General features: G+C 37.1%; 1 protein-coding gene across 1 annotated transcript; it reads left to right on the top strand.

Annotated features, from left to right (window-relative positions):
• Positions 1–6,914: 6,914 nt before the first annotated feature.
• Positions 6,915–14,018, top strand: LOC107408301 (protein PSK SIMULATOR 1). The gene is made up of 13 exons (XM_048475968.2): positions 6,915–7,129; positions 7,403–7,787; positions 7,879–8,192; positions 8,304–8,396; positions 8,493–8,583; positions 9,734–9,827; positions 10,389–10,483; positions 10,763–10,832; positions 11,292–11,395; positions 11,848–11,970; positions 12,168–12,241; positions 12,638–12,682; positions 12,757–14,018. The coding sequence occupies exons 2-13, from the start codon at positions 7,512–7,514 to the stop codon at positions 13,262–13,264; spliced, it is 1,887 nt and encodes a 628-aa protein (XP_048331925.2). The 5' UTR covers positions 6,915–7,129; positions 7,403–7,511; the 3' UTR covers positions 13,265–14,018.
• The last annotated feature ends 369 nt before the right edge of the window (positions 14,019–14,387 follow it).

Below are 14,387 nucleotides of genomic sequence, written 5' to 3'. Positions count from 1 at the left end.
TACACTTCAACTTGTTTTGCCCATAACTTTCAAACCGTAGCTCCGTTTTCGACGTGCTACCAGTCTACGAACTCGTGGCATCGTGCACTTCGCCACGGTACCCTAGTCAACTCAAAATTCTCACCGAGTCAAAAAGTCAACTTTTGACCCCCTTCGGTCAACGGTCAACGGTCAACGGTCAACCTCGGTCAACGTGCACGGATTCCGGTGCGATTTGGGACGGGGTGTTACAGCCTTCCCCCCTTACAAAAATTTCATCCTCGAAATTTCCGCACGTCACTGGAACAGATACGGGTACTGCTCACGCATCTGTGCTTCGGGTTCCCACGTTGCTTCCTCGACTAAGTAGTTCCTTGCCAACCAATCCATGCCCAACACTACTTCAAGTCCGGATAGATCCAACAGGATCAGGTCTGCTTCCATCCCTTGATCTGTGAAATCGTCGGGCGTAGTCCTGGCTCCCTGCTGCGTCATAGCAAACACCCGGCCTTGACTTGTCTGCTGGGGTCTCCTTCCTCTACCTCGACTCGATCCTGCAGACGGCTGGACTGATCCCGAAGAAACTCCTACTGGCTGACTCCCCTGGGAACTCTGTCCTGGAAATACCCTTGTATGCTGTGTCCGTCGACCTGCTTCTAGCACACTGCCACTACCATAAGGGCAATCCCTCCTTATGTGACCTGGCTGCCCACACCGAAAGCATAAACCATCCATCTGACACTGCCCAGAATGATTCCCCCTACAAAGTGGACAAATCCGCGGAGAACCAATGCGTGACTGCTGATACGAGCTTGCATCCACACTGATCGAATGGCGAGCTGGCTGGGGCATGCGATAACTATCTCTCCTCTGGAATCTGCCTCGTGGGCTTAACCCATCACTGTCTGAGCCTGAGCTATGGCTCTTCTTAGCTGCCACCTGTCGAGGTACTCCGCTATACGATCCTTCGAATGATCTGCGCCTCGAGGGTCTGTGTATCTCCTCCTGTCTCTCTAGCTCGAGCGCTGCATCCCTGGCGGACTGATAGGTGGGATGTACTGATCCAGAAAGGGTGTAACCGATGCTCTCTTTCAATCCGTCTATGAACCTCACCTTCTTCGTGTGATCGTCGGGAATCAGGTGCATGCAGAATCCTGATAGTTCTCGGAATCTCCTCTCGTACTCGGTCACTGTCATGTTCCCCTGTCGCAGTTCCTCGAACTCTCTCCTTCTCGCCTCACGGTACGCAGGAGGACAAAACTCTATCAATGGCAGTTGTTCATCCCAGCTACCACGAAACTGCATAATGCAAGACCTTAGCAGGTCTTCTAATGTCTGAATTGTGCACTCTGCTTGTCCATCAGATTGCGGGTGAAAAGCGGTGCTGTAGTTAAATCTTGCTCCTAGTGCATCAGCCAACGTCCGCCATAGTCGTGAAGTAAAGCGCGGATCTCGATCGGAGACGATGGCTAACGGTACTCCATGAAGACTTACAATGCGTTGCACGAACAACTAAGCTAACTTCTCGGGTGAAAAATGTTCTCGTACCGGTAGGAAGTGTGCCGACTTGGTGAGACGATCAATGATTACCCAAATGCCGTCGTACCTTCTAGGTGTGGAAGGAAGCTTGAATACGAAGTCCATGTTGAGTTCTTCCCACTTCCACACGGGAATCGGTAAAGGTTGGAGTAGTCCCGAAGGCTTCTGTCTTTCTGCTTTCACTTGTTGACAAATCAAACACTTTGATACAAAGTCTGCCACTTCTCTCTTCATACCAATCCACCAATAATACTTAACAAGCGTCCGATACATCTTGGTACTCCCAGGATGCATCGCATACATCGAGCTATGCGCTTCCTCCAAAATCTCCTTCTTGAGTCCTGGGATATCCGGAACGCAAAGTCGTCCTTTATACACGAGGGCTCCATCCCTCCTTATGGAAAATTCCGGATCAAGACCTTCTTGTACCTTGCCCTTAATTGTCCTCAACTTAGGATCTTCCATTTGGGTCTCTACTATACGATCCACCAACACCGGTCGTACCTGGAAGCTAGCCATGAGAACTCCTGAAGGATGCATATGCATTAACACCCCCATCTTCTTCAACTCCACCATGAGAGGTAGTTGGATGACTTGGATGTGAGCAAGGGATCCAGTAGCCTTCTTACTCAAGGCATCTGCCACTACATTCGCCTAATAGTGACTTTAACTTCCCTCTTGTGCAACTTTCCTTCTCATGCCCACTAATTAAGGATATTCAAATTGGTCCACGAGAACACGATCTGCAAGTCTTGGTCATAGTCGAACGCTAACCATAAGGTGCTTCTAAAGCATGCATCCTTAAACCAACAACCAACTCTCGTGACTCGATCAGCACTTTAAAAGGTTAGATTAGAACTTAAGTCTAATTTCCTCAAATACTGGTATCACCAAGTTAAGGTTGAGATTAATTCACTTGTCTTCGATTACCCTCCTAGTACTTACAATTATAAAACCCTTGCTCCTCATTGATTAATCCAGTGCAAGATAAATACAACAAGAGTGAAAGAAATAGTACAACTGCAATAAAGAAGAACAGGGTACAGTACGAACTAAAACAGCGAGGAAGATCAAGTCCGCTCCGAGTGAACGCCGACAACCTGGTACCTAGAGGAACGGAATTTAAGAGTGTGAGATGCTAATCATCTCAGTGAGCGACCCTACTACTATACCATATAATATCACAGTAATAAGTATAAATAATAATTATTTAGAAATAATAATTTCTCTCAAAACCCTTACAATTCTCTCAGTTGGAAAGGTTCCCCTTTTAAAACATTTTCACAAAACCCTTTATTTATATTCCCCGAAAACCAAGACATCAAATAAATATCCGAACAGTAAAAGTAATTTTATTTTTCCAATACAGTTTCCAAACATTTTATTTTTAAAACACAGTTCCAAAAATCAGTTGATGCACCCACTATATACCAGTGGCGCCAACAGTACCCAGCGTCCCAAGGTACCGCCAGACAGGAGGTTATAGAAAGAAACCGGCATACGGTCGCGTGGCGTCCCACTGCGCCGCTGCTAACCTGGTGTCCCGGCCAAAGGGGGGTGGCCGCCCTCTCCGATGGCATCCACAGGACACCCTCATAATATCACCTGCGCGCTACTCACACCCACCTGCGCGCTAATCATATCCGTATGCACAATATCCATATCACATATACCATATCACATAATCAGAACACCAGTACGTGCACGGTGCATCTAAAAATCATAAAATCCACAATTTAAATTATAAAACAAATTTCACATTTTTCATAAACATAGCGGGCATAATCCATCCGCTTGAACCGGGAATTTTCCCACAATTTCTTTGTAATCAATGCCATAAATTCCATGATTTTCAAATCCACCAACTTTCAAATCCATCAATTCAAATATCCACATTTTCCCAATAGCATAAATAATGCTCAAAATCTCATAATCAAATCTCATAATATTTCATGGGCATATTTTATAAAAATTGAAATCACCAACATAACCAAATATTTTCCTTGAAATATTTGAAATTCAAATCGTGCCCAATTTACCATTAAAACCACACCAATTTCAAAATCCTCAAAATCATAAAATAATTCCACACGGCATAAATTTGTAGAATTTGCATTTTCTTAAATCCAATAAATTCATAAATAATTCTACAATAAATCCAATAAATATTTGGCACATAGAAATTAAATTCCAAATATTTAATTCACACATAATATATTCATCAATTAAATTCCCCAAAATTAATTTGAAGGTGGGTCACTCACCTGGAGCACGCAATTAACCCATGATCCACTACGGGATCAATTCTACGACTCACCGGTGCTCCTAGAACAAAATTCACAGACAGTCAAATAAAATAATATTTTATTCGGGTAAATAATACCCGGTACCCGGGGGGTCAAACACAAACGATAACTAAAATTTACGAATCATATACCGAATCGAAGCTCGAGTGATGCTAATCACAGATCCGGTCTTAATTTCCGATGATCGTACCCGACGGGGTTTGAATTTTATCGGGAAGCTTTTCGGGTTTCGGCTCTGCAATTCTCCCAAACCGTCGCGAATTGGTGGAAACGGAAGTCGGATTTGGGTTCAGGAGGTCGAACACTGCGGACTGGAGCTGGCCGGAATTTTCGGGGTACTCGCCGGAACAGTAATTTCCGGCGGGCCGCCACGTCACCGGCAACCGTCGCCGGAACAGTAATTTCCGACGGTGGCCGTTTGCTGTGAAATTTTGTAGATTTGTAGATCGTGAGGAGAGCAATCCAACGGGACCGACGGTGAGCAAAACGGAGGTCGGACGGCGGAGAAATCACCGTTTGAAGATTTTCGACCCCTCGCCGGAAAACGCTCCGATCCCGGCGCGTCGGTGGTCCGATGGCCGTGATTTTTGGTGGGTAGGCCGGACTTGAGGAGAGGATGCTGGGTGTATGGCGCGTGTACTGTATATCAGCCGAAATAGTGCCGATTCGCGGTGGCCGGCGGTGGAGGGGGAAAAATCGCCGCCAAACTTCGGACGTCCGATCCGGGCGCGTCCGGCGGCCGTTCGCCGTGAAATTTGGAGGTTTTGCCGGAAATGAGGTGGGCAATCTGGCTGGCCGGCGCGTGTACAGTAAATAGGCCGGAAAAACGTGAAAATGACCGGCGGCCGGCGGGTCCTCTCTCTCTCTTTCTCTCTCCTCTCTCTCTTTCTCTCTCTTCTCTCTCTTTCTCTCTCTTCCCCGAGAGTTTTTTCAAAATTAAAACCCTGCATGACACTGTTCATGCCACGTGGACCACTCAGAAGCTGACACGTGGCATTTCACTGTTCACCGACCCAAAAACATTAAAATAATACGGTATCCGGTAAACTTCAAACGTCCATAACTTTTTAACCACAAGTCCGATTTAAGCGTGCCGCTAGTCTATGAACTCGTATCGACGAGTACTTTACAACCATATAAGAGTCAACTCACAATTACATCACAAGAAAAAGTCAACTCCCGGCACCTTTTAGACAGTTTACACTTCAACTTGTTTTGCCCATAACTTTCAAACCGTAGCTCCGTTTTCGACGTGCTACTAGTCTACGAACTCAGGGCGTCATGCACTTCGCCACGGTACCCTAGTCAACTCGAAATTCCCACCGAGTCAAAAAGTCAACTTTTGACCCCCTTCGGTCAACGGTCAACGGTCAACCTCGGTCAACGTGCACGGATTCCGGTGTGATTTGGGACGGGGTGTTACATAAAGGGGACTTACACGTGGGTCTTATATATATACATATATATTTTGCCACGCTAAGCCGTACACAATATTCATTTGTTTTTTTGGTAAATCCTACAAAATATTCATATAAATGGTTTGCCACATCAAAAAATACAGAAGTTTTTTTTTTTTTTTAAATAAAGCTGAATTCACTCTCTGTTTAAATTTTATATCATTTTGAGTTGATTATGTATGAATTTCAACATCACTGCAACGATACTATATATAAAAATATTCATATTACTTTTTTATTTAATAGTAGAAAACAAAAAATAATTATTAAAAAAAAAAAAAAGTAAACTAAAGAACAAACAAAGAGTGTTTTTGGAATATACTTATGTGATTCTAGTATTTATATTTAAAAGATGTATTTTATTATTAAAAAAAGATTCTCTTTATTTAAAAATAAAACTATGGGCTTGGTAAAACAAGCTTTGCAGAAATCTTCCTGGAAAGTTCTTCCATTTCTTATTCTTGGCTTAGTAAATTTCTCATTTAATAAATAATTAAAAAAAAATTTGGCACTCACTATAATACATATTTGTTCAATGAATAAGAAAGTATATGCCTTTTAAATCTATATCCATTATAAAAACGTGTTTTTAAATTTCCATAAATTCCAGTTTTAAAGAGGAAAAAAAAAGAAAGTGACAAAAGTCCTATGGAAAGGGCAAGCCCCTTTCTTTATTTTTTTTAAATTTTTTTTATTATTTTAATCATTTGTGACAAGGAGCAAATGTGGGCCGCTGAGCTGTTCCCTTCGACAATATAGATAAATGACACAATTAAAGTTCCAATGTTTTTTGTTAGCTCCTCATTTTCTAGGCAAGTTCGAAAAGACTTTCTGTTGCTTTTTTTTTTTTTAATAATTAAATTTAGAATTACCATGATTTATTTTTTATTGGAATAGAGATTTAAAAATTTTAATTATTGCATAAGAAAATGATGATTTTATTATTAAACTATCCATGTCAAAATTATATTTTCAACACTAATATTTTTTTAAAAAAAAATAGAAATTTTATATGTTATAGGTATGTTACAAAGTTTTAAATGCATGTGAAAGTTTTTGTACTTTATGAAGCAAAATGAAATAATTTAAAGGGTAAAGTGCTATACTAACCTAAGATTTTTTTTTTTTTAATAAATAATTTTAGAAAGTACAAAAGAAGAATTCGTACGTCTCTCCGTTGACATGTTTCAAGTTAGCTAAATAATATTTATATAAAATAATTTTGATTTTCTAGAACAATGGGAAATATATGAGAAACTCTCTTTGTGGGGTCATGTAATTTCTCCTTCTAAGCTTAATAATTAAGTATTGTTATGATAATCACTGATAAGATTATTGATGATATAATAATTATCAATTTGTATTTTCATTTTAAAAAGTAAAGGATAATTATTTAAATTGTAAAATGGTATTGTTGGAGAATAGTGAACAAATACTAAATAGGGGGGAAAAAATAGATATTTCTATATAGTTTTTTTCTTTTTTTTGGTAAATATTTGATAAATGATATGATTTTAAAATTTTTTTAATTATATCTTTATCACTGTTAAATAAGTTTATGGAAGGACGATAGAGAAATAACATGTTTGCATTATTAACATCTAAAAACCAGAGAGCAAATTAAAGTCCAAAAAAAACAAAAAAAAGGGAAAAGATGGGGGCAAAAGAAAAAAAAAAAAAAAAAATGTTTGCCACCCGCCAAAAGATGTTGAAAGGGACAGTTGAAAGTCGTCTGCAAAAGTCATGACACGCTCTTGCTCTACAATTTCTTCATGTGTATTATTATTATTAATTAATCGTTCATCTTCATCATCATTATTTATCATTGGCTCAACCTTCCAACTCCAGGTACGCCTTCTAATTCCCTTTCCTTATTGATGAACTTTCTTTCATTTCTTCTTTGTGGGTTTTCTTTCTAGTGTTCATTCTTTGCTGCAACCATTTCATTTATTGCCTATGTTTAGTATGAATACGTTCATAAACACACATATACATTAACTGGGTTTATTTTACTATTTGATTTCATAATTTTTTTGGGTTATTTTACTGTATATGCTTGTTTGAGCTTAAATTATAGTTGCCTTTTTCCACCATGATTACAATTTTTGATCTACCGAACAGGGACGATTTCAGTTTTTGAAAAATACTTCTAGTGCTTGAAGCTTATGTGGGCATTTTGAAGGAAACAAGTGAATTTTAATTTGTGGGTCGCTGGGAAAAAAAATAGAAAATGGGTGGTGGGATTCGGATGAAGGCAAGGGGTTCTACTGTAGACCTTTTTCGTGAAAGTCCTCCTCATTCCAATGGTCATTCTAGTCCTGAGTATGGTGGATTGCCCTTTGAAGCAGGATGCCGTATATGTCCATCTCTAGTGGCTGATGGCACGATCAATCAGTTATGTCCACCCTTTTCTTTTCCATGGGTGGATACGGTTTCAGATGGGTTGGTTCCTATTGATACCAATGATGGGATTCCTTGCTTGCCTAAGCAGTCTGCTGTGTCAAAGGTTGGTCCACCCTTCATATGTTCACAATTTTCTTTTGCTCCATTTTTTCCTGAGCTTGAAGTTGTATGTTTTATTTATGTTTGTATTTTAGGTCTCAGAAGTGAGGTCATTTTTTGGCAGAGCTAGATCTGCTGGGTTTGAAAAGGCTGTGGAAGTTCTGGACACTCTAGGTAGTAGCATGTCTAATTTGAGCCTCAGTAGTGGGGAGACAGGGAAAAAGACTAAAATCTCAATTTTGGCTTTTGAAGTTGCAAAAGCAATTATTAAAGGTGCCAAACTAATGAATTCGCTTTCAAAGGATAATGTCAAACATTTAAAGGAGGTTGTGCTACAATCTGAAGGAGTGAAATCGTTAGTATCTACTGATATGGATGAACTTCTGAAAATTGTTGCAGCTGACAAGAGGTAGATAATATATTTCTTTGGATGGTTTCACTATGTTGTAAACAATATAGATAATCTAATGATTATCACATTGAAGAAGAAATGATTTGTTTTGCTTCACAATTTTGACAGAGAAGAATTGGACAGTTTTTCTAGAGAAGTTGTGCGTTTTGGAAATCTTTGTAAAGCTTCTGAGTGGCACAACTTGGACCGCTATTTTGAGAAGTAATATTCAGATTGCTGTGTACTTTTTGATTTACAGTTACTTTTATATTCTAGGTGGGATTGTCATTGTTTCTTGTATATATTTTGCAATAATAGATTACGCACAAAACTTCCACCATGGAAACACTCGAAGGAAGAATCCGAGTTAGCGATGCAGCAACTTATGGAATGGGTTCAGTATACAGCTGTGAGTAATTATTTATTTTTAATGTATATGAAATTCTCTTATGTCCTCTAAGTTGCAGGAGTACTAATCCATGTTTTAGTTATGGAAGTGCATTATAATTTTATGGGAAAATTTTGTCTATGCATATTTATTTAAATAGTTTTACTGTCCTGTTATTGTCTTAAATTTTCTTTTGTTTTAAAGGAAATTAAAGGGTGATATTTCTCTTATATTAATTCGGAGCTTGCCTTCAAGTAAAAGTGTAAAATAAATATAATCTTCTGTGTATTAGAAATTTCTTTGTTTGAAAAATGCTTGGAACTGTATGCCTTCCATCTTATTTCATTTATGTTTAAGTTCTCCAGTTACATGAGAAAGTATCTTACAACTTTTTATTAGATTTAGGTTTTCTGTCAATAATTTTGGGTTATAGCCTTATAGGACAACCATATCAAAAGAACTGGGGAACTTTAAACTGATGTGTTGACTAGTCGTATTCAAGCTTGTGTGAGTAAAAAATGTTGTTATTGAGATTAGCAGACTAATGGTTAGCGCATCAAATAAAGTCCCTCTATCTCAAGAATGGTGATGGTTTACTTTTAATCTTAATGGATTCAATACATGTCGCAAGTTTATAATTTATTTTCTTAAAATAGACAGTTGGCAGGAAGTTATCTATGGTAAAAAAATAACATAGGATCCCTTGCCAGGTTAAGTCTGGACCAAATAATTTTGCGTTTATATATGACACTCTGACCATTTATCTAATGTGGTGAAAGAAAAAGCTTTTTTGGTCGATTAATTTAAATGAATGTAATGACTCATTTATTGCAATATTTTGAAGAGTCGTATTTCCAGTTCACATATCTGGTTCAATTGGCCGGCCTCTCTTTGTGCTTAGTGCTTAGCTTTTGATAACCAGTTTGATTTGTTAACAATACAGATTTTTGTCAAATATTAATTATAATTTATAGGTCAAATCTCTTACCTTTTTGTCTGCTTTCTCACTGTCACTGTTACTGTCTAACTGTCTAACTGTCTCACTGCCTCATGATTCATTTTAATATAGAACATGACATATATTTGATGAAACAATGTCTATCTGCCAGAATGCTGGACAGTTATCACTCTCTAAAATTAACTGAAGAACAAACTTGTTTCTCCATTTCAGGAATTATTTAATCAGTTGCAAGAGTTGGAGATGTTTGAACATAATTATTTGCAAAAGCTTCAAGAAGAAGATGGTTCAAATGCTGCTCAAAAAGGTACCTTGTGCCATGGTTTTCTCAGATATTAGGGATTACCGATAGATATGGACTTATGATTTTTAAGTTGGACTTTAGTTCATCAATCCAATAAACTGGTAGGAAGTAGACACACAACACATTTTTAACACAACCCCTCACATAAAGCCCTGTGTCTTAGTGGGGAAAAAAAAAAGGGTCTTGCACAAATATAAAAGAAAAATAAAATAAAATTTCAAGTTGTTAGGAAATCCAACTATGTTTGTCAAACCAACACACAACACGCTTTACCATTATTATTTTCATTAAAATTTCTTTTGATGAACCTGTGAGCTAAGGGAGCATATTTTATGTCTAATTTAAGTGCTTACTTTTGCATGCATGTGTACGACCTCTGGATTTCCTTCCTCATCAATTTGGAATAATGAACTTGTCTTTATTGTGAATGCCTCAAGGCTGTTTTTGCTTATTTTTTGTTGCTGTTGTTGTTGTTCTTATTACTATTATTATCGTTGTTGTTATTATTATTATTATTCCTTGGTTATGTGTTTGATTATATTCATGTAAATTCTTGGTATGTAGGAGAAATTGCATACCTGAGAGGAGCATTAAAGAATCAAAGGAAGCATGTAAGCAGTTTAAAGAAAAAATCACTCTGGTCGAAGATCTTTGAAGAGGTAGCATGTCATTGTTGCTTTACATATATCTCTTTCTAGGTGCATAACATGTGAGAAAATGTGTCTTATAAACTTTGTTTCTTAGTGACTCAAAATTATTCATGATCTAATCTTGATGATTAGTTTGTTTCTCATAAAGCAACTTAATTTGCATTTAACAGCTGTAAACTATTTATCTGTGGCCTATGCTTGCTTCAGCTTTCTTATGGACAATCAATTAACCTTAACTTGGAATTATTAAGGTTTAGTTTTCAACATTCTAAAATCTTCAATTTACAGGTGATCCCGAAACTTGTAGACATTGTGCATTTCCTGCACTTGGAGATTCATGAAGCATTTGGCAATTCTGGTATGCATTCCCATATAGAATGGAAATTCTACCTGTGCTCAGAAAGACCTGTCTCTTTTACCCTTATATGTTGTTTCTTTTTGGGATTAACAAGTACAAAAGGGTGATTGATGGAGATAATCCACTACAGTTGAATGTGCGCAAAGAAAAAGATAAACTGAGGACGACCAACACATTGATTGTTAAATAAATTTACTTGTTATGGTTATATTAATAATTTTGATAAGGCATTTTTTTAAGTTTTATTTCAGAGCTTTTGTTTTGGGAATGCTTCCAAATGTACCCTTTTAAAATTTTCTATTCACCCTTACAAAACACACCCCAAAAAAATCTAAAAATCAATATATTCTCCGTACACCTCCCTAGTCCTTGCTCTAATTAAACAATTGCTTCTTCCACTTAATTATTGTTATTGTTTTCCAAGCCCCCACTTATCAGAGTTTCTCCCTAACCTTGCAGATGGTGATAAATCAGTAGAAGTTTATCAGAGCAACTGTAAAATGTTGGGACCTGCTGGTATTGCATTCAGTTATGCAAGTATTATCACTAAAGTTGATGCTCTTGTGAGTTTCCCAATTCTTTACTTTTAAGCTCTCTACGACTTTGGTTTTCCAAGCCTGTGTAATTTGGTGAATTATTCATATCATCGTCCCTAGTTTTCTGAGTGTTTATTATCTGCTTGATGATGCCAACCTATGGCAACTTAAACCTCCATGGATGATGTTTTTGGAAGCTTATTCCTTGGAAGTTTCACTTTAGTTTACCGGCAAGAGTGAGGTTGAGAATGTGCAACTCATGAGATTAGACATGTTTTCCTGACATATGGTGTAATTAGAACTTATTGTGTTGGTATACCATCTATCTTTCCTTAATTCTATAACTTACATAAAAATTCAGTTCTGATGTTGTTTTTTGGTTCATTGCTTAATATAGGAGAAAAGCCTTTTACCTTTTCTAAATGGTATCAAGTTGTGTTGTTCAGGATTTTGTTGAATTAATATCTGAAAATTACCAGGTGCCTCGATCTCGATCAAGTCCTATGCATCCAAATATGAGACGTGATCTATACCACCTGCTGCCACATGATATAAAATCAGCCTTGCGTGTAAGCCTGCGGTCATTTCAAGCTGAGGAAGAGGTATTTGTTCATTCTTTATTTTAATTGCAGTAATTATTTTACTTAATTACTCCAGATTAAAGATGCTCTTTGTTGACATATACTTATTACACTGGTATTCCCAAGATCTTTACTGTCAAAAATACCTCTCTATGCTTTTACATGTCTTTTTAATGAATCGTAAGGTGTAGCAATTCCTTTCAATGGTGTTTTTGCAGTTTATTCCTGCCATCAAAGCTGAAATGGATAAAACATTGCTGTGGCTTGTTCCTCTGGCCTGCAACACGAGAAAGTAATCTTGCATGTCCTTACACTCCTTACACAAAGCAATTCTTCTGATAAGCTGTAAAATTTGGTATCCCTTTCCAGATCTCATTGGCTCCTCTCTGCAAAGGAAGTTCCAAATTGTCATCACTGTCTACATGTGGAGGTTGGATATGATTGTAGTCAACCTGTTTTTGTACATGTGAAGTGATTAATGTGCAGTGTACTAAATCCGAACTTCATTGTGGGCAGTGATTGACACACAAGTTTTTGGGAATTGTGATGAGTTGGAATGGGTTACCCAAGGCCCTTGTTTCCTCAAGTTGGAATTTTGTGAATTTTATTACTTCAAACAAGATATTTATTTATTTATTTTATCACTTGACTAATAATGAATCATTGTTTCTGGTATTGTTTATCGTAGGTCTCTTCATAGCTTTAATTGGGTTGGAGAATGGGCAAATGAAAGGTGAGTGTTAGACAGTTGATTTTTCGTTTGTCCCTTTAATGGTTTTACTAATCTTTTCTATTGAACCTTTTTAGGTTGAACATGAACCAAAAAACTAGTGGGCGGCATGATGTGTTGAGGATTGAGACACTGTATCATGCAGATAAAGAGAAAACCAAAACTTGCATTCTTGAACTGCTGGTATGGCTTCATCATCTTATCAGCCAGGTCAAGTTTGGTAATGATGGAATATGGTCTACCGTTAAATCCTCAACATGCTCCCCAAACCATGAGAAAAGCCAATCATCTACTCACAGGCCCAATTATTTGTCCCCCATGTTGACAGACAAAGACGAAGAGATGCTTCAGGATGTCAAAAATAAGAAGTTTATACCAGGAATAAGTAAGAGCCAAAAGTTTGATGCCTCAAAGACCAGGTTAAGCAAGTATGATAGGTTGAGTAAGAGTAGTAGAGATTCACCAACAAGTGAAACAATGAAGGATCCTTTAAACATCGGGTGGCAGTCGTGTGCTCCTGTTGTTGACTTTGATATTGACAGAATCAGAGCTCTGGATGTTATTGACGGACTGGACACATTTTGAAAAGTTTTAAATGCAAGATAGTCATCTAGTATGGCCGTGCTACAGCCTTTGCTTGCTTTGGCAACAGGGGGCTGAAATCATGCCACTTTGCTGTGTGGTAGAGATTATGAATGGATTCAGCACGACTCTGGCACCGACATGAGTCTTTCTGAATAACAAAGTTCTTTCTATCACATGGCACAAATTTAGAATATATGTTGCCAGGGAGGGAGTGTGTTGACTCGCTATATTGTCTTATGAAAGGTAGTCATAGAGTTAAAGAGGGGCATCCAATTGTAAAGAGAAACTGGTGTTATGGTGATACATATTGCTAAAAGGTGCGTAATACTCGAATAAGAATAAGGTAATTGTTCTACTTCATTTATCAGCTTGTGTGTATATCATGTATAGGTTTTGGGTGTTTTTGTTGGATTCTGCTGCCTAGTCCTCAATGGAATGACACAGCTGGACTGAAGCATTTGCTTGTGGAAACTGCAATCTATGAAAAAATAGCCAGTATACAAACAGGTAATAATGGTGGCGGAGCCAACTTATGACCTGGGGGGCCATGGCCGCTGGCTTTTTGAATTTACCTGTTAGATTTTAAAAGATTAATAAGTAAAAATAACTAATTTTGATTATTTAAATAGATATTGGCTCCCCTAAGTTAACTTATCTACAGATATTTGTATTTGTTGTAAAATTATAATTTAAATTTGAGATTTTATTAGTTCAATTATTTAAATATATATACTAATTCATATTTGTTGTTAAATTACGTATTTAAATGACAACTCTTAAAAAAAAAAAAAAATGACCACACTTTCATGTTTAATATTTATTTTAATTAGTATTTTTTAATTTGTTTGTTTTAGATTTTTTTTTATTAGTTCAGGTTTTTTATTTGATTCTTATTTTTCTTTTAATGTTTTACTTTGTAGTTACCTTCCATACTTTCTAACTAGTTAGATACATTTTTTTAAAAAATATTGCTTCTATTTTTATAATCAATCAAAAAATAGATAGGTTTTTATTTAAGAATTAAACAAAATTATTTTAAAACTCAATTAACGAATTTTGTTTAACAATTATACTATTGACAAGAAGTAAATAATGTTTTATAAGTTGCAAAAAATGGTTTCAA

This window comes from Ziziphus jujuba, chromosome 5 (assembly GCF_031755915.1).
Source record: "Ziziphus jujuba cultivar Dongzao chromosome 5, ASM3175591v1".
Lineage (NCBI taxonomy): Eukaryota > Viridiplantae > Streptophyta > Magnoliopsida > Rosales > Rhamnaceae > Ziziphus > Ziziphus jujuba.
Note: the sequence above shows the minus strand (reverse complement) of the source record. Positions and strands in the feature narration are given on the sequence as shown.

Bases quoted from the DNA above. Each gene is read 5' to 3' on its own strand.
- LOC107408301 (XM_048475968.2), top strand. From the start codon at position 7,512: ATGGGTGGTGGGATTCGGATGAAGGCAAGGGGTTCTACTGTAGACCTT. The intron at 8,584-9,733 runs GTGAGTAATTAT...TCTCCATTTCAG, and splicing joins AATGGGTTCAGTATACAGCT to GAATTATTTAATCAGTTGCA. The intron at 10,484-10,762 runs GTAGCATGTCAT...TTCAATTTACAG, and splicing joins GGTCGAAGATCTTTGAAGAG to GTGATCCCGAAACTTGTAGA.